This window comes from Xenopus tropicalis, chromosome 6 (genome assembly GCF_000004195.4).
Source record: "Xenopus tropicalis strain Nigerian chromosome 6, UCB_Xtro_10.0, whole genome shotgun sequence".
NCBI classification, from domain to species: Eukaryota; Metazoa; Chordata; class Amphibia; order Anura; family Pipidae; genus Xenopus; species Xenopus tropicalis.
In genome coordinates, this window is record NC_030682.2 from 32,214,299 (window position 1) to 32,233,909 (window position 19,611).

Sequence of the window (19,611 nt, forward strand, 5' to 3'; positions counted from 1 at the left end):
CCCTAAGTATGATGTCATTTTTGTCATGACTTACTAAATATTTATACTGACAAATAATGTATCCCCTGTTGAAAAATATGGAGCTATTTTAAGTCACTTCAGAGTTCCACGATCTGTATAAAAGCACTCTGCCTTCGGTCTCCATAAAATCAATACTTAAAAACGGTTCTCACTCATATCATCAGAACCTAGTGATGTCACCTATGTCATAACTCATGGAAATGTGTGTATAATAAGAAATCATTTACTGCCTGTAAAATAAAAGCATATACAATGTCACCGTGGAGTTCAAAGGTTTAAAAGCATGTATCCTTTGGTGTATGTGGTCATTTTTTATATCCTTATATTTTATTTTATATATTGTAATCATTCAGATTTGACCATTCAGAGTGAGCGCAGAATCTACATGAGTTGTGACATATTGAAGCATATCCAGCTGCCAGAGTGCCCCTAAATTCTGCTTCTCATTTACAATTTAAATTAGATATTGCCACATTTAGTAACTTAGATGCAGTTTCAAGCTGGTCCAAGGGGAGACCCCTTAGGTATATGCTTTCCGCCACACTAAGGATAGCAATACACATATATTATTTAAGCTGATAGATGGAAATGCATGCAGCTCTAGCCTTCTGCTTTGTCCATAACAGTATTATGTTCTCAAACATTCTTTTCTGAGATCAGACATAGATAATAGAAGAAGATGTACTTTCAGAAAGGAATATTATGCTGCCTCATATTATTTTATTTTTTTTGTCATATGTTCTGTTTTATTACATAAATGTCACTGGTCACAGTTAAAGTGAGAAGGAATAGAAAAGTAGAATAGACACTGTAGAAAAGAATAGATCTGACGGCTTGACCATCATACCACTGGCATTGTGCACAGAGATGGCTAACCTACCACTGGGTTTCTAGGCTTATTCTATTAAGCTCTGTATCCCGCTGGGCTGTCTTTTAATTCAGGCGAAGATCTTACAGTAATCCATGGCACACATTAAATTGACTTTTAAGAGTTGGAGTAGGGTGCACGACCTTGCCTGAAGCAATGCAGCCAGAATGAAAAAAATCTGTCCTTTTTTTATGTTTCTGTGTTAACATGTCACAAATACAGGTATAGGACCCGTTATCCAGAATGCTCGGGACCAAGGGTATTCCGGATAAGGGGTCTTTCCGTAATTTGGATCTCCATACCTTAAGTCTGCTAAAAAATCAATAAAACATTAATTAAACCCAATAGGATTGTTTTGCATCCAATAAGGATTAATTATATCTTAGTTGGGATCAAGTACAAGGTACTGTTTTATTATTACAGAGAAAAAGGAAATCAGTTTTAAAATTCTGAATTATTTGATTAAAATGGAGTCTATGGGAGAGGGGCTTTCTGTAATTCGGAGCTTTCTGGATAACGGGTTTCCGGATAAGGGGTCCGATACCTGTACCTGCATTCTATAGAATCTCTCTGTAGGGCCAGTAACAGACAATTTTTTTGTTTTTCTTTAAACAAAACAAAAAAACTCTATAAAGAATTTTCCATATACAGTGTAATTTTAAAGCGTGAACATGATTTCAGTATTGGGTTTTAGGTTATCATGATTAACCTTGAATTTTTAAAAAGCACAAATGTCACCTTATTTATTAAAATAAATTAAATTAAAAAAATGTAATCAAATGAAACCTTAACACTTTACTGCCAATAGATTTGCCACATTAGTGCCACCTAGAACACTATATTTATTCTGTGGAAACATTACTATACCTGAGTAAAGAGCCCTAGAAGCTTTTTCTGTTTGTTTAAGATAGCAGCTGCCATTTTAGCTTGGTCTTCATAGCTTCCTGCTTGCAGCTTAGCCGGTATAGCTCACATTACACATTCCTAAGAGAGGGGGAGCGAGTTTTATGAATTCTTATGGGAAGAGGGAGCAGTAGAGGGGAGAGAGCTGCGCAGACCGGGGCCCGGAAATGAAGGTTTTTCTGAGAGAGGAAGTCAGATACTGAACATGTTTACAAAAAAGGAGACAATAAATCCTTTTTCTTTTGATAGAGGACTCAGTGCAGCGTTTCTGTGAGTGCTTATGGCTCTATTTACATAGACCTTTCTAATAAAGATTACATAGTTTTTTCCTTTCTGTCTTCTTTAAAGAGGCATTCCAACCAGGAAATAAAATAACTGTCTAAATGCAGCCCCATATTCTGAGGTTAATATATTGTACAGCGGTGCAGAATATGTTGGCGCTTTATAAATATGCATTAATAACAGTATTTTTATTATATAATAATATATATAGTTTTATAATTTTATTAATTAACTATGTTTTGTTTAGTTTTTTTAGTTTAGCAGCAGTATTACCAATTAAAAGTTATCTGCTTTGTTAAGCCAATGAATTAGTTATTCTGTACGGTAAGCCAGTGGGATCCAAAGTCTCTGAGAGTTTAATAAAAGTTTAATGATTCCTATTTTACTTTGTATTTGTTGAAGTGCATGGGCTGCATTTAGAAAGTCAATACGTTTTCGTAGCCTTTAACACTCAAGTCTCCTCACCACGTCCTCTGAATTACTGATGATGTTTTAGCCTGTCCAAGACATGGCCATGATATCAATGATGTATTTATGTTAGGCATCAGATTATGCATAAGGTGTTCTCTGAAATGAACTGTTAGTGTAGCTTTCTTTTCACAGCCTGATTCTTGATTTTAATTTTCCAGAACACGCCTCGAAGAACTAAGGATGTTTCTTGAAAATGAGACCTGGGAACTTTGCCCAGTCAAGTCAAGTTTTAGCATTTTGCAGCTACATGTAAGTGTGTCTTGATTGCTGCTTTTATTGTTTTTTCTCCTGTTTACTTTTTATCTAAAGTGTTTGCTGTTCAGACTCATTTTAATGAAACATCCGAGCAGAGCTGCTCTACAACTGTTTAACAATCAGCACTGGTGTTCTGCTGTGGGGTTTTAAAAAAGGCAGAAAGTAAAGGGAATGTTCTCCCTGCCAGTGCAATCAGTCAGTTGGTACTGATTCCAAACCAAATTGTCTGCATAACTACAAAGGGGTATTTGTACAATGCAGTTACGTCAATAAATGAATCCTATTTGAAATCCCTTCCTAGGAAAGCATAAACATGACAAAGGCATCTCTACCTTATTTTTCTAAGGGCAAGGAGGAATTAACACGTCACATCTTAGATATAGATTTGTTTCTTTCCCAGATGTCATATATACAATAGGGAATTTGTCCAACCCAAGATTTGCTGTTACATGCCTTGAGTCTAGGGAGGATATGCAGAACTGCCCTTATTGACCTATGTAAGCCTATTTTTAATATCCTTGACCTCCTGGAATTTGCCTGGATCTGCACACACTTTCCTGTGCTTGCTGCTGACCCAGTTTGCTACCAGTTGTAATGTTTTTTTCTGTGTTCTGACTCTTTTAGCCTTTGGGCTGCCATTTATTGGTTACGCAATCTAATTCTTCTTTCTTTTAGTAAAAACAATGTAAATTATATGTAAACCCTCTAGCACTCTGTTAGTTAATCTTTATATTGAAAAGTTACCATATAGGTCACCAAAAGGGTAATAAACACACATATATATATATATATACTCAGGGTAGGATTGAAAGCACACGCAGGGTTTTCATATGAAAAATCACAAAGGTGTAGATGAATAAATGTGAGGCTTTATTCAGTCCGACGTTTCAGTTCCTATCTGGAACTTTCATCAGGGACAGGATATATTATATATATATATATATAATATATGTTGCAGTTGCAGAAGGGAGATTTCCTACATATAAACAACTTAGGGTTCTGAGGGTAACTTTTCAAACTACCAGTATCTCCAACTCAGACACTCTTTCCAGGAGAATTTTAAGACACTGTCACTTCTCAGTTGTAGCAACCCACTTGAAAAGCATTTGACAAGTTATTATCCAGGCTATATCAGTCGGTAATCTGCTCACAAGATTCCAAATTTAAAGTTTGACTTGAAGCACAACTGCGGGGCTGGTTATCTTTTTTAAAAGAATTAGAGCGCAAGGGACATTTTTCTTTCTCTTTGTACATACTTTATGATTACAAGATAATATGAGATATGACTTTTATAGTTTCAAAACAAGTTTGTGTATTACTGTCACAATATAAACAGCTGCATGCAAACACAAACATCTTTACTTTGATCAGTTGACTTTATCTCCATTATGTTTTACACTTGCATTTCATTTTAGAAGTGTACACTCATATTGTATTACCCCTGCAGTGTCAATGCGTAGTTAAAATAATTTCTGTTTTAACAAAAATATTTTGACTTTTCTTTTCTTTTGTGACTTTAATTCCTATGTCTCTACTTGGCTATGAAACTCTGTTGCCTTTTATCTGGCCTTGCTGTTCTTGACTAGTGCTGCAGTTCATCCCTGAGCTTGTTGCTGACAGCAAGGAGGAATGTAATACTATACTGTATATATATATATATTGCTCCATTCTCGAGACTGGTACAAAGGCACCCTGTGCTTATGCTGAAGCATTTTACCTAATCTGTCTGAAATACGTCTGCCAATGTGCTGTTTGGTATTAGGTTATTTTTTGGGCTACTGTTGTAAAATGAAATTGGTGTAAGTCATGATGACCGCAGAGACGTGGAATATTTAGGAGAAGTCTCTTTATGTTCATATTGGATTATGAAACCTCAATTCCTAGCCTCTGTCAGAAGGCAAAATATTAAACCAAATATGAGAAAAAAATAGTGTTGGTTTATTGATACTGCATTAGAATTCAATCACCACTGCTATTTATACCTTGGCTCAAGGGGTGCTGCAGCTTGTTGCCATATGTAAAGGAGAAGGAAAGGTAAAAACTAAGTAAGCTTTACCAGAAAGGTCTATGTAAATACAGTCATAAGCACTCACAGAAATGCTGCACTGAGTTCTCTGTCAAAAGAAACAGGATTTCTTGTTTCTTTGTTTTCCTCTGCCAGAGAGATGCAGCTCTCTCCTCTCTCCTTCTCCCCCTCCCTCAAGAATGCTAAGAACTTCCTCCCCCCCCCCTTAGGAATATGTGATCTGAGCCAATCAGCAGGAAGGTTCCTCATAGTCTTTCTAACGGCACATGTACAGGGGTCTTGGTGCAGGAGCGTGGCATTATGGGAATTTTCTTTACAGAGCTCAGCGTTTTTTTCTTTTTTTACTATGAGTCTTCTGATCATCTGAACAGGAGAAATATGGGGAGACTTAAGGGACCTATTGAGAGAACTGAAGGTATGCCTGCAGCTTGAGATTAACTCTTTATTAGTCTTTCCTTCTCCTTTAATGACCAGTTTCAGTGCGATCCAACAAAACCATCAAAATATTGTAAGGTTAGTGTGCACCAAACTATTGTACACTTAGTAACATTGGCCAGAAAATCGATTGTGCAGGTTTGAATTAATTGTCAAATTGTTTGCAGGACCAAGTAGGTTGTTTTCCTAGCTTCAACCAAACAATAGCAGATAAGCAGCACTCCATGAGAGAGACATTACCCAGGTGCTTGTGCGGATTTCATAGTAAAAGTAGTCAGATGACAGCACTCACAGGAGTTTTCACGAAAGTTAGGAACTGAAATGTTGGATTTAATAAACCAAATAAACTTTTCTACTAAAGAATTTGATTCATTACCGTGATTTGTTATTTGTGGCAAAAAAGAGAATGCAAATTACAGTAGCAGTGGCAGCCTTTGCAACCCTTTAGAATGAATGGCTGGACTTTCTAATAAAATGGATATTTAATCTGTGCCTCAACAGGAATTCAAATGCTTGGGGCAGTCTCGCTCTCCATCTATGTCACCAAGTAAGCAAACCTCTTCCGCTGAGTCGGCAGCAGTGTCGTTGTTTGAACAGTACACCAATGGAGGAAACCCTTTTGAGATACAGGCTGCTGTAAAAGATGATGACACTGAGGATGTGCTTGCTGCAAATGGGGTAAGGGTCCTGCTCCTGCTTTTCATAAGTAATAGTGGGAGAAACAAGTTTCTTGCAAGAGCTTAATATACAATAACAATGCAGGGCTAAATCTATTTTTTCCTTACATATTTTATTGTCTATTTAATGCATGGTAAACCCCTATTTAAAGTTGTTTAACATCTGTAAATGTTGTTTCTGCATACCAGAGGTTTGTATTTGCGGCTTTTTAATAGGGCATATGTTAAAGGGATTCAGTCATCATTTTTATGGTGCAGTTTTTATTACTAAATTACACTATGTACATTGCTAAGAATTCATTCTACTATTTAAAAGTATTTTAAAATACTGCTGGACCAAATATTGGTGTGTAGGCGCCATCTCAGTGCATTGTGCCTGATCCTGAGCTTTCAGAAAGAACCAGCGCTACACATTAGAACTGCTTTCAGGTAACCTATTGTTTCTCTTGAGGAGTCATGGGCAGACTTGGATTTTTACTATTGAGTGCTGTTCTACCACTATAGCAGCATTTTTACCGATGAGAGCTGTAATCTTGTTACTTTGCAACAGTAAAGACACTGCAGCACTCCGATTCCGTGTAGAAAGTGTTTATTGTGCCAACAAACCAGGCCATGTTTCGGGCACCAGTCTTTTCTCAAGCCTACACACTGTGTAATAAAACACCTTTAGTTTGTTGGCATAATAAACACTTTCTACACGGAATCGGAGTTCTGCAGCGTGTTTATCAGTGAGTCACATTCACTTTCCACAGTCTTTCTACTGCCTGAAGATGTCAACAGTGCTTCATAACTTTCATTGTGTTTAGTTGTGTTCTGTGGATGTAAGCTGATATTGCGTAATGTTTTGTTTTGTTTTACCTACTATGCACTGATACTCATTATTCCTACATGGAATGTCCCTGCATAATAGCATGTGCAGCTACAAATTTGGACTTGTGTATGTAAAAAGAGTCCCTGTATGTTATGAATAGTGTCCTCCTTTAAGCTCTACTTTTTTCTCAAGCTACTGTTGCAATAGCAAGAATGTATGTAGATTTTGTCTTCATAAAACAATGGCAAAAAGAAACATGTATTTGGTTTGTTTTTCAGTATGAATCAGATGAGCTAGAAAAGAGTGCTTATCAGGAATATGATAGTGATAGTGATGTCCCTGAAGAACTGAAGAGAGATTATATTGATGAGCAAACAGGGGATGTGCCCACAAAAAGGTAACGGTTGCTGTATCCTATATTTTCTGCTGCTTGCAGTGACTGATACTGTGTATATGTTCTGTTATACTGTATTTCTACTGCTGCTATTTACTTTACTTGGCACAGATGGTGCAATACTCTTCAGGTTCCAAATCCAAAAGCACTCTCGTTAAAGCAAACTTGTGTCTCAAAATTCTTACTTGTGCACCAGAGCAAAGTTTTTCAAATAATGCTTTGATATTAGTTTCTTTCTTATATTTCTCCTGTGTTTTTTGTTTACTTTTTGGTTTATAATTTAATTGCACCTAACACAGCGAGGAAAGTGCACTTTCAGACACCATCTCTATGCTTTTTCCCACAATGAACTATTTTCCCCTCAGAATTAATTTATTGAACACACAAGTGGGCACTGATTCTTACCCAGCACAGTGTGTCCAATTAATCAAAATCAAGGCATTTGAGCGCATGCTTCACTGTAAATCAGGCACAGTTGCGCCAACACAGAGACAGTTGCACCTGGTGAGGAGGGAATGGCTCCAGGGGTCACACAGCGCTGTGCATCAATAAAAGCAGTCGGGCTCAATTCAGAACAGAAGACAGGAAGGACTGATCACTACTGAGCATTACTATATGGAAGCACAATAGGATGCGAGAATCTTTATTGAAAGTGGTTTTAGATGCAATTCACTGTAGGGAAAAGTGCAAATTGCCCACTGTGTCTGCGGACATAATGAGCGCTTTAATCTGTAAATAACAGCTTCTGTATTGTAAGTGTTAAATTCTCTCAAAGGGATCTTATTACCTTTATAAGGATGTAGGCAACAGTCTCCAGGAGTAACCCCAATTCCCACAGGGGTAACAGAGGAAGGGGAACAAAGACAGGTTTTTCCGGAGAACAGGCTAAGGAACACATTTATAAAAAATTGTCGTCAAACGCAACTGCAGTTTAGTCTGCAGTTTTGTGCAAAATAGTGGATTTTTTCCCCACAATTTTGCGAGAAAACAAATTGAAAAAAATTGAGAACCATAATTAAGGCTGCCTTAAGGTCAGACATCGCCTAAGCCACCTAAACTAGTAGAGAGTCATTTTGATTTATATAATTTCCTGTGACTATGAGATTGGGATTAACCAATTGGGATTTTATAAATCTGCCCCAAATTTAGGGGACAAAAAAATCAATTGAGGTATAATCACTGGGGGTGTGTTTAAAAATGAGCATACCATTTTTGCTTTAAATTCTTGCTGAATATGAAAAAGGTATAATACATATAATATGCCTGCATGCTAATGTTCTTACCTGCAGGGCAGATACAATTGTTTATCACTTTATTTTGATGCTATGGGGCATATTTATTATACTGTGTAAAACTAATTTGATGGAAAAAAAAACGTTAGATTTTATGCCGTTATTTTATGTAAGTTCCAGCAGAGGAAAAAACATGTAAAAAAATTACGTCGTTTGTACACCGGTTTTTACACGGCGAAGCCTGGTGATGGATGGCAAATTTCCTCGCTGGTTTTTACACAGCATAATAAATATGCCCCTATATGTTTTTACATATCACTGGTATTTAGTGCATGCACATGGAAGTGTTGGGCTACTGTTGCATTTGTTTGTCCACTGTTTTTGTTAGACATCTTTTAATTTTTCATTTCATTGCATCATGAGAAACATTAAAAAAAAAATAAATAATCCAGAGCATTCTTGCTAAGTAAGCCGCTGCCTTTACGCAAGGTTCTTATGTGCACTTTTTTGCTTTCACTGAAGTGTTTCAAGGGAAACTCTGAGGAGCAGAAAGAGATCCGATTATAGTTTGAACAAGGCCAATGCACCTATTTTAACCAACACTACACTGAATGTAATAAGACTTGTGGGTAAGTGCATTGCTTTCCTTTAAATTGTTGCTTTAAATTTAGACTTGTAGTTCGGTTTATGAAATTAGTACAACAGTATCGATCACTCATTTCATGAATGTGAAGTGCTGCAAAAGAAACATATTTGGGCAATGTAATAAAAAGTGTTATGTTTGCTCACAGCAGCCAATCAAATGTGTGTTTTGAAACAGATGAGCAGTGAATGCTGCCTGCTGGTTTGTTGCTTTGGGTTAAAAGACAAGTAGCAAATGTAAGACCATTTATTACATTACCCAATAGACTCAACTCTGGTAGAGCACATGAATAGAGCTTTTAGGTTTTTAAATAATCCCTTCAAAAAACCTTATCTAATAACATATATTTATAATAACAGTTTTTTAGTTAGGCTAAACTACTTAATTCATTAAGCAATACATTGCAAATAAATTACACATTATATTCTATTTAGAAATGGAAATCTCCGTAGCAAAATTAAAGGGAAGGAAAGGTAAAACCTAAGGTAAAAACTAAGTAAGCTTTATCAGAAAGGTCTTTGTAAATACAGCCATAAGCACTCACAGAATCGCTGCACTGAGTCCTCTATCAAAAGAAACACAGGATTTCTTGTCTCCTTTTTTGTTAACATATTGTTCGGGGGTCTGACTTCCTCTTTTAGAAAAATCCAGTTCTCTCCTCTCTACCCTCTCCTTCTCTCCCTCCCATAAGAATGCTAAGAGCTCCCTCCCTTAGGAATGTGTGCTCTCAGCTATAAAGGCTAGACTGCAAACAGGAAGCTATTTAAAATGGCAGCTGCTGTCTTAAGCAAAGGGAGAAAGCTTCTAGGGCTCCTAACTCAGGTATGGTAGTGCTTTCTTCAGAATAAATATATGTTCTAGGTGGCACTAAGGTGGCAAATCTATTGGCACTAAAATGCCAAAATGACTTTCCTTCTCCTTTAAATCAAAGGCTGTTTTGACAAATGTGAAATGCAGCTAACATGTTTCCTTTCAACATGGGTGCCTATGAGTAAGCACCCATGTAGACACAAAACTCACTAAGTAGAACTAACTACATGGATGTGATGTAAGCTGGTCTTTGATTTACTTGTGTGATGAGTAAAGTCGGTACAAAATGAATAATATAATTAGAATCACAATTAAAAATATTAGAATAGAATAACAGATTAGCGGGGATTCCCAGCCCTGGGTACAGTTATTTTAGGTATATTTTCAGTACAGCAATAATTCAGAAAAATTCATAGTCATTATTAAGCATTGCAGCATCACAATACCTTGGTTGCCATGTACAGTAATGTGTGAGTTAATGCAACTACATAAATCTTTCTTCAGGCTTAAGCCATACAGGATGATTCTGAGCTTGTGGATAGACGCAGGCTGAGAATTAGCCCCTATGCTCTGATCATCTTTTGGATGGGCCAGTATACAGAGACATTGCATTGGCCCAATTATAGGCAGAGGGAGCGGATTTTGGAGCCAAAACACAAGAGTATACATTTCAGCTCTGAAATCCGCTCTGTGTACCTGTACCCAGACCGACGCAGTGGCCCTGGGTGCACATGGAAAGGTTGGTGGGAGCATAGGGGCTGATTCCCATCCTGTGTCTGTCTGTAGGCTGACAATTAGCCCCGTGTGGCTGTAGCCTGAGAGCAACCAGTATGACTACAAATATCCTTATACTGCATAAAACTGCAGAGTATTTTGTGTGATTATGTTTTACTGAAATGTTTTAACCAATAAAAAGTTATTGGTTTAAATATTAGTTAAGATTTATTTTAATGGTTTCTCCAGGCACAAGACTTGGAATGACATAAAATATTTTTAGAACAGTGAATTGAATATTGATTGAAAGAGATGTGTGGCCTGGACTGTAATTACTCTCTAGCTAATAAAATACAGTCATACATAATCCCATTGCTAATATTGCCAGTGACTTTGGAGGTCACAGTAACTAGAAGTTCTAGTGACTCAAATACAAAATGAGTCCAGTGAAACCTAGTGTAAGGCACCTTTAGCAGTTATTAACCTTATGACAGAATATTAAAATGTTTAATGCAGTTACTGAGGTTAGAGCGGTACATCATTTTAATCACTGCTCTCCGTGAAGAGAGGAAATATTAGCCTGCCAGCTCTTTAAATGAAATTTTTTAAAAAAAAGTTGTGTAAGGTATATCTCAGTTTCAGCATGCTGGTAAATCAGTTGCGAATGCTTACAGTTACAGGTATTAATCCTTCTGTTTGACATCAATCATTACCTGTCTTAAATACTTGGGGGAAAAGAATTGCATTGATGATTATTCCTTGGTAAGGTTCATGTCAGATTGTCAGTATTCAACCCCCTTCCTTCCCTCTTTGTTGTGACAGTTTTGTTAGCAGATGTCAATTAGGCAGGTAGATTATTTATGTACTGGGTATCTATTTATCTGCCTTGAAAGGAGTAGCTTAAGTTTTCATTTGCCCTGTTTAGCTTAAGAAATAATAAAAACCATATTTTTTTTAGATTAAAACAATAGGAAAAAGTATGTAGAGCCCAAACCCTATTTATTTAGCTCATGTTGAACAGTGGGGTATAATGTCAGTTCTCTTAAGGCTATAGTTCTCCTTTTACAACTTAGCTTGTTCTGTATTCGGTGTAATCGGTAACTCAGTGGGTTGAGTGGGTGCTATTTATATTCTTGATAAAGAGGCTGATTGGCCTCGAAACGTTGCATCTTTTTCGCAAATAAAGACTTTCTAACAAGGAATTATTTCCCGTTAGCCCTGAGTGCCATTTTGCTTTTTGTTTTCCTGCTATTTATATTCTGCCAGAAGTGGCATCCCAACATGCTAGCCTGTATTTCCATATGCTACTGACCTTGTTACATCAATATAAAGTGGCTAATAGTGTGCATAATGAATGAGTACATTAGCTGAAAGTGTATACATTTGAACTTTTAGGTATATGCTTAGGCCTGTGACAATGACAAGGGCAGGCCACGGCCACACATCATGAGGCCCCTACTTAATAGGTGCAATCTGTTTTCCTGTTAGTAATATGTCATTGGATGGCATATCCCCGCCTAGTGGTTTCCTCTAAATAATGTAACTTTGGCTAAATGCATTTGTCTTATGAGCTGATCCCCCCCCCCCCACTCAGTAATTCTTTTCTCCCTTCAGGGATTTTATAGTTATGAATGTAAAAATGTAAAGCCCAGCAGCCTCATCTGTTTACTGCACTGCAATTTATCTTTCCTCTGATGTCCCAGCTTAATCTCTGACTAGTATTACACTACATGCTTTGTTTTCTAACATTTGCTATTTTTCTATTTTCCATTCTATCTATGCAAAGAACTTTCCCTGAATATCATTAGAACCTAATGTAAATCCTATCCGTTGAAACATTAGCATAGAATGTAATTACAAGTTTGACTCCATCAGAACAGACCTGGGCCTATGTATCAAAATTTTAATTTGTTAAGTTTTGGAGGTTTTTTTTGTATTTTGAATAACCTCACAATTTTAAAAAACTAGAATGTTTATTCAAATTGAAAAAATGATTTGAATCTTGCTTAGGACAAAATTTTAGATGTAAGTTTTTTTTTGTGTGCTTAAGGCGGTATTCCACCCAAACACAACCTAAGGATTTTAAAAGGTAACTTTGCGATATACATCAAATAAAAATGATGCAGCCTTTTCATGATTTTTAATGTAATAATACGGTTTGGAACAGTTACCTAAGCCTAAAGTGTAACAGTAGTCGACTGTCCTCAGCCTGCCTTCAGCCTGCATCCTCCCAATCCCACAATTGCCTGCACATGTGATGTTAATAAGGAAAGGAACATCACAGTGCAATGCATTGTGGGTTATGTAGTTCCTGCATGCTGTCTGTAAGCTGTGGAGAAGTTGTTACAATTTGTAACATCAACGTTTTAGTCCCTCCTCCCCTGCCACAATTTCAAATGATGCAGAAAGAGAAGAACTGTTTTGCAGCTGGATTTCAGCATATAAAAATGGTATTTATTAATACTTTTTAAAGGGACAGATTACAGTAATAGGTATATTAGGGGTTTCAGTGACCGGAGTTCCCCTTTAATAAATACCAAACATTCAAGTTTTTGCAAATACAGTATAATTTGAATTTGGGAGTTTTTGTCCAAGAAAATTTGAATCATGGAAAAAAGTTGAATTACATTAATAAATCACACCATAGTATTTGTTTTCCTGCATCTAAAGCACATATTCCACTGTCTGAAATATTAATGTAATGTAAGAATGTTCAAGGCTGTGTTCTCAAGTAGTGCTATGTACTGAAGATAAAATATTTGTATATTAGGATGTAATTTAAACTGAATTGTATTTATCATTTCAGGGAAATACATGCAGATGATGACAATATTAAAACCAATTGCATTTGATGTCATCCACTGCATGTCGCAGCTGTTTGATTACTACTTGTATGCGGTGTACACTTTCTTTGGAAGGAATGATGCAGTAAGTAGATTAGTGATTGCCAATGGTTTCATTGAGTTGACTGTTTTACCAACCTGACTGTCCCTTCTCAACCTGTCAGTTATAGTTTTTAATGCTAATGGACTACTGCTGCACAAATATGGCTGCCCCCTCATAGGGGAACATGGGCATTAGATTGGTAATGTAAAAGCATTGGGCAAATACATTTATGGCAAATAAATAGCATGCAAACGCAGTGACAGATGTTAAAAAAGGTATCATTTCTGGTGTCACTACCTCTATAATTACATTTTTGGAAATAAAATTCTCTGCTGAATTTAAGATCTTTGCCAAATAAAATTCTACATTAGCCTAATGTATTTAGGGATGCACCGAATCCAGGATTTGGTTGAGGATAAGGTTCGGGATTCGGCAAAGATTCAGCCTCTTTCAGCAGGATTTGGATTTGGCAGAATCTGTGCCTCTTGCCAAACCGAATCCAAATCCATAAAATCATTTGACTTTTTGTAACATAAAACCGAAGTTGAACATTTATCACTGTGCGTGATTCTCTTTAACCCTTCCTTATCCTTATTTGCATATGCAAATTGGGATTCGGATACGTATTCGGCCGAACCTTTCACAAAGGATTCAGGGTTCAGCTTGATCCTAAAATAGCTGATTTGGTGCATTCCTAAATGTATTGCTATATAAATAATTAATGGAAAGCTGTTTTACCCTGTACTGCCCCCTTCCCATGGATAATAAACGGGGCAATAATGTATGTATGTGTTTATATCTTTATTTATAAAGCGCTACTTATGTACGCAGCACTGTACTGTAGAATACATGAAAACAAACGGGGTTATTTAGATAATAAATACAAAGTATAACAATAAGTACAAATAAATAAAAGATATGGTTGCAATAAGTTAAGAGTCAAAGACACAAGAGGTTGGAGGTCCCTGCCCCATAGAGCTTACAATCTATATAATGAGCTCTCTAAACCCCCTCTTCCCCCAACTTGTAGTCTTTTTAGGCTTTGAGAAAAGGAGCACCTTATTATATAGATCTCTTGTCTATGGTCTGGTAATTTGTTTTACTACTAACTTCTACTCAAACAATGAAAAAGCTAAACCAGTGATAGGATAGGTTGTAAGAAAGTTACAGTGGTTACAGTTTCTTGTTTAGTGCAACAAAGATAGATACTGATAGATAGATAGATAGATAGATAGATAGATTGATATTGATAGATAGATAGATAGATAGATAGATAGATAGATAGATAGATAGATTGATACTGATAGATAGATTGATACTGATAGATAGATAGATAGATACTGATAGATAGATAGATAGATAGATAGATAGATAGATAGATACTGATAGATAGATAGATAGATACTGATAGATAGATAGATAGATACTGATAGATAGATACTGATAGATAGATAGATTGATACAGATAGATAGATAGATATAGATAGTCCTAGTCATTGAACCCATATTGAAAAAGATACACTGCCCCTCAAAGCTGGTGGCTCCATGTAACTTTGTAGCTTTTTGGCTTTTCATAAATCTCAGGATTATTTTGGAGCTCCAACCCACTGAGCTTTGACTTTCAACAAGAGTTGTGCAGACAATTCTGTAAAGTGCGGAACTTGCGTAAGAGAGTTTTTTTGTTTGGTGATAGTGGGTGTTCTATCACGTACTTAAGCAGAGAAGAACCAAACTGTAGCAGGCAGTGTAAGATACTCTAGCACAAAGGATGGTGGATGAAGTACAGCAGAAAAAGCATGCTGTGGCAATTCAAATATGTATCACAGACTCTTGTAAGGGATTAGAGACAAACATTAGGAAAGAAAGATCTTACACAACGCACATTGCAGGTAATCCAATTGTGATAAGTGCCAAGCAGGCTGCAGACCCTTCCAGACATATTTATATTAGTGCAGACTGAGAGGAGGAGTAAGGCGGCCTGTAGAGCTGCAAAACAAACAAAAAAGGAAGACTATTAATTGAGGTATTGTGCAAAGAATTATGAATTTACAAACAATAGACTTTTCAGATTAATATGCTCTGCTTAAATATATTACCAATAACCTTTAAAACCAAAGAAAATTCTCTGTGCTAGGTTGTAATATTTACATTTTCTCTGAATAAGTTTGGCACTTTATATATAAGACTGCAGCACAAAGGCATTTTTAAACTGTCAGTTAATTTGACTAGTTTTCAACCAAATTGGCTGACTGGCATTACATTAGGTCTGTGAATGGCACAGTGGGCTTTGATCCAGTCATGGAAGGAACTGCTGAACATTAGGACCATGGCCTGTGCTGACCAGTTTTCAGTGGTTTACCTGGCCGAATTGACAGATCAGCATGTATGTACAGGTATCTGACCCCTTATCCGGAAACCCATTATTCAGAAAGTTCAGAATTATGGAAAGGCCATCTCCCATAGACTCCATTTTAATGAAATAATTCACATTTTTAAAAATTGTTCCCTTTTTCTTTGTAATAAAACAATCAATACTTGATCCCAACTAAGATATGATTAACCCTTATTGGAGCCAAAACAATCCTATTGGGTTTAATTACTGTTTAAATATTTTTTTTTTAGCAGACTTAAGGTAGGAGATCTGGATAACGGGTCCCATACCTGTACCAAGTTTAGCTTTAGATATGCCATGTAGCCAAGCCAGGTGAGACTGATCAAAGACATTGCCTAGAATTTAATAACAAATACAAGTGTTAGCTTTACAGCTGATCCCTAAGTGCTATGGCAGATGACATGCTTAATAGAACATGTAAACCCGATTTCACTGGGGTTGCCCAAATGTTTGGCACAGCTCAGAGAAATAAACTGCTAAGTTTTTTTTCCACCGGCCTTGGAAAAAACTAACCGCCTTGTTGGCATTCCCTAGGTTGTAAATTGGGAAACACTAAAGGGCTTACTGCATGGCAATTTCAAGCTGAAAAACCTGCACTGTTTTATATAGCCCTGTGGAAGTCTAATTTTTTTTGCACAAAAGAATATAAATATAAATCTTTGTGTGCAGCTTAAAGAACACTCCCAACTTACACAACTGTACATTCTTTCAAACGTACAAGTTTGGGACCCGTCATCTGGAAAGCCCCTGTCCCATAAGTTCCAAATTATGGAAAGGCCATCTCCCAATAGATTCCATTATAAAAAAAATAGTTCAATACTTTAAAAATGATTTCCATGTACTTAACCCCAACTAAAAAAATCACATTGGGTTTATTTAATGTTTAAATGATTTTTTAGTAGACTTAAGGTATGGAGATCCAAATTACGGAAAGATCCCCAGGTCCTGAGCATTCTGAATAACAGGTCCCATATCTATATTTCCACAAGTGTTCCTATCCTTATTATAATATATGAATCTACTGAAACAATAGAAAGATCAAGATGTGCAAATTCAGTATAGGCATCAAAGTCTTAATAACGTAATATTGCATGGCAAGTTGTTGACAGCTTTATTACTGGTTCGCTATTTTCCATATCTGCTACAAAATGACTTTGCATTATATAATGTTTTACCAGTTGATGGATAAGAAATATATTTCTTCTGTCTTACAGTACGAATCCACAGGCCTTGGCCTCAGTAGCAGCAGACTCAGAACAACACTCAACAGAATTCAAGAAAGTCTGATTGACATGGTAAGAAAGTATATGATGCTATTGCTTATTTTATTCTCCTACCCATTCACATACAGATATAATCTATAAAGCAAATAATGGCTTAGCTGTACCTGGAAGGCATGATATTGCAGAATCTACCATGATATTGTATTTTACTTTTCATGTATGACAAGCAGTCATCGCCGATCAGTTTCTGCTGGTAGAGACCAAACAATAAAGGTGACCATATATGTAGAAATAAAATTTTACGATTTTCATGCAAATTTCATGTAGTTATCTGTGCAAATATGGTGGTTCTCTGTTTTATCGATATCGCTCAGGAGTTTGACAGTGCAGCAAGTGTATTGTACATTGGTAGGGTCAAACTTCTCTTTACCTACTTGTGTTTTCCAATTTGAGCAATAGAAAGGGAGCCACACTGTGTTGCCCTTTGTATGCTCTCCATCTGTTAGGACCATGGGAACAGCAGTCGGAGAGCATAGTAGATTGGCTACCTTAACTGATTAGACTACATGTCTTGGGTCCAGCAAATAATTCAGTTCTGCTAGTAAGTTCTGTTACATAATTTAGAAGGATAAAGCAGTTTGGAAGTGCCAACCCGAAGGAGGGACTGAAAGGAAGAAATAAGAGAAAACTAAAGAGATGTATATGAAAGATACACTTTATTTTGTTGTGTTTTGATAATGGGGCATATTTAGCAAGGCTTGGGTTTTTCTAATGCAAGTTCAAGTAAAAATGGGGGTTTTGACTAAGTGTGTATATATTTTACCATTTATGGAAAGACTCAATAATAATACAGGTATGGAATCCCTTATCTGGAATTTGGCTATCTCCCATAGAGTCCATTTTAAGCTACAAATCCTATATTTTTAGAAATGGTTTCCTTTTTCCTCTGTAATATTAACACAGTAGCTTGTACTTGATGATAACTAAGCTGCATGAATCCATATTGGTGGCAAAACAATCCTTTTGGGTTTATTTCATGTTTAAATGATTTAGGTATGGTGATCCAAATTACAGAAAGATCCCTTATTCAGAAAACTGCAGGTCCAAAGTATGCTGGATAATGGATCCTATACCTCTAGTTCTTGCTGTCACTTTTATTTGCACACATTTTGTTTTCCGTCTTCTAAGGTTGCATACAAAAGTAGGGTACTTGTATGTCCAAGTACAAGTGAGAAAAGTGCAATTTTGAGAGCAATTGCCGTGTTTTCCCGCAATGCAACATTTTCAGTTCCAGTATCATGACGGTTTCAAAGGAGCAATGTGCTGCTACCACAGTGGCATCCGATTCACTAAAATAAACAAGGGGTTCATCACAATTCATGTGCAGTTGAACAGGATATTGTCTGGCATCATTTCTGGTGTCTTGCATGTGACTGAAATGTGTGCCCAGTTTTTTTATTTTGCCACAACTGAACTGCAGTGATTCATGCAGGGTGCTAAGGGAACCATGGAGTTATCGCCTGGTGCGGCGGTGGCAAGTAGCTCTAGGGTTCCCCTGCATCAATAGGCGCAGTAGGTCAGAATAGAAGGCAGGAAGGACTAAGCAGCGCCCAATGCAACTATACAGAAATGCAAGGACTGTATTTAGACGCAAGTATCTTTAATGAAGGTGGTGCAGGATTGGATCAGTTTTTGACAGATCAGCCTGTTAAAGTATCTGTAACGTCCATTCAGTCATCAGTACTAGATTAAAACTTGTTGGGCTTTTTCTTCTAATATAGCATCTATCATCTTCTTGGCTTGTTCTTTGCAAATACGCCTCTTTTGTCAGTCATTGTGTTGCAAGTAAACTATCCGTCACTGAAGATTAAAATGTTTGTTCCAAGAGAACTCAAAATGTCTCCATTTTCTTGATGCGCAGGCAGTAGAATCAATAGCTGCCATGAGTGATGTAACGACAGGAGATGTTACAGCTAGTCACTTATGTTTAGAGAGGAAAGAAAGCAAATATGCTATTCTACCCTTCGGTTTATTTTTATAAATGAGCTTTTAACTTAAATGATCACCCTGTGAATCAAATCAATCAGCTACAAATCTTACTTCATGACAAATAGAATCAGCGCTGCTAAGTAAAGATAGTGTGTGGGATTATTTCCAGCTTCTGAAGTTGGGGAATAGGGAATCATTACCAGCTTCTGGAGTTGGGGAGTGGGAAATTATTGCCATCTTCTGGAGTTGGGGAGTGGGAAATTATTGCCATCTTCTGGAGTTGGGGAGTGGGAAATTATTGCCATCTTCTGGAGTTGGGGAGTGGGAAATTATTGCCATCTTCTGGAGTTGGGGAGTGGGAAATTATTGACATCTTCTGGAGTTGGGGAACGAGTGCTTCTTCCCCTTTGCAAAGATACATGGAAAAAAAGCCTTGGGAGCGGCTGTGGAAGTTAAGCACCCTCTGAGAACATGTATGTAAGTGGTGTGCTGAAGATTTTTGTTTATGTTGATTGAACGGGCATTATTACCAGCTTGTGGAGTTAGGGAACAGGGACTATTACCAATTTCTGGAGTTGG

The 19,611-nt window shown here is 36.9% G+C and overlaps 1 protein-coding gene across 1 annotated transcript in view; it reads left to right on the forward strand.

The window, feature by feature from the left end:
* The window catches only part of vps50 (VPS50 EARP/GARPII complex subunit), a 105,516-nt gene that overhangs the window by 67,995 nt on the left and 17,910 nt on the right, over positions 1-19,611 (forward strand). The window contains 6 exon segments of the mRNA NM_001114244.2: positions 2,704-2,794; positions 5,763-5,939; positions 7,028-7,146; positions 8,898-9,004; positions 13,349-13,470; positions 17,035-17,115. Coding sequence (NP_001107716.1) covers positions 2,704-2,794; positions 5,763-5,939; positions 7,028-7,146; positions 8,898-9,004; positions 13,349-13,470; positions 17,035-17,115 — 697 coding nt within the window.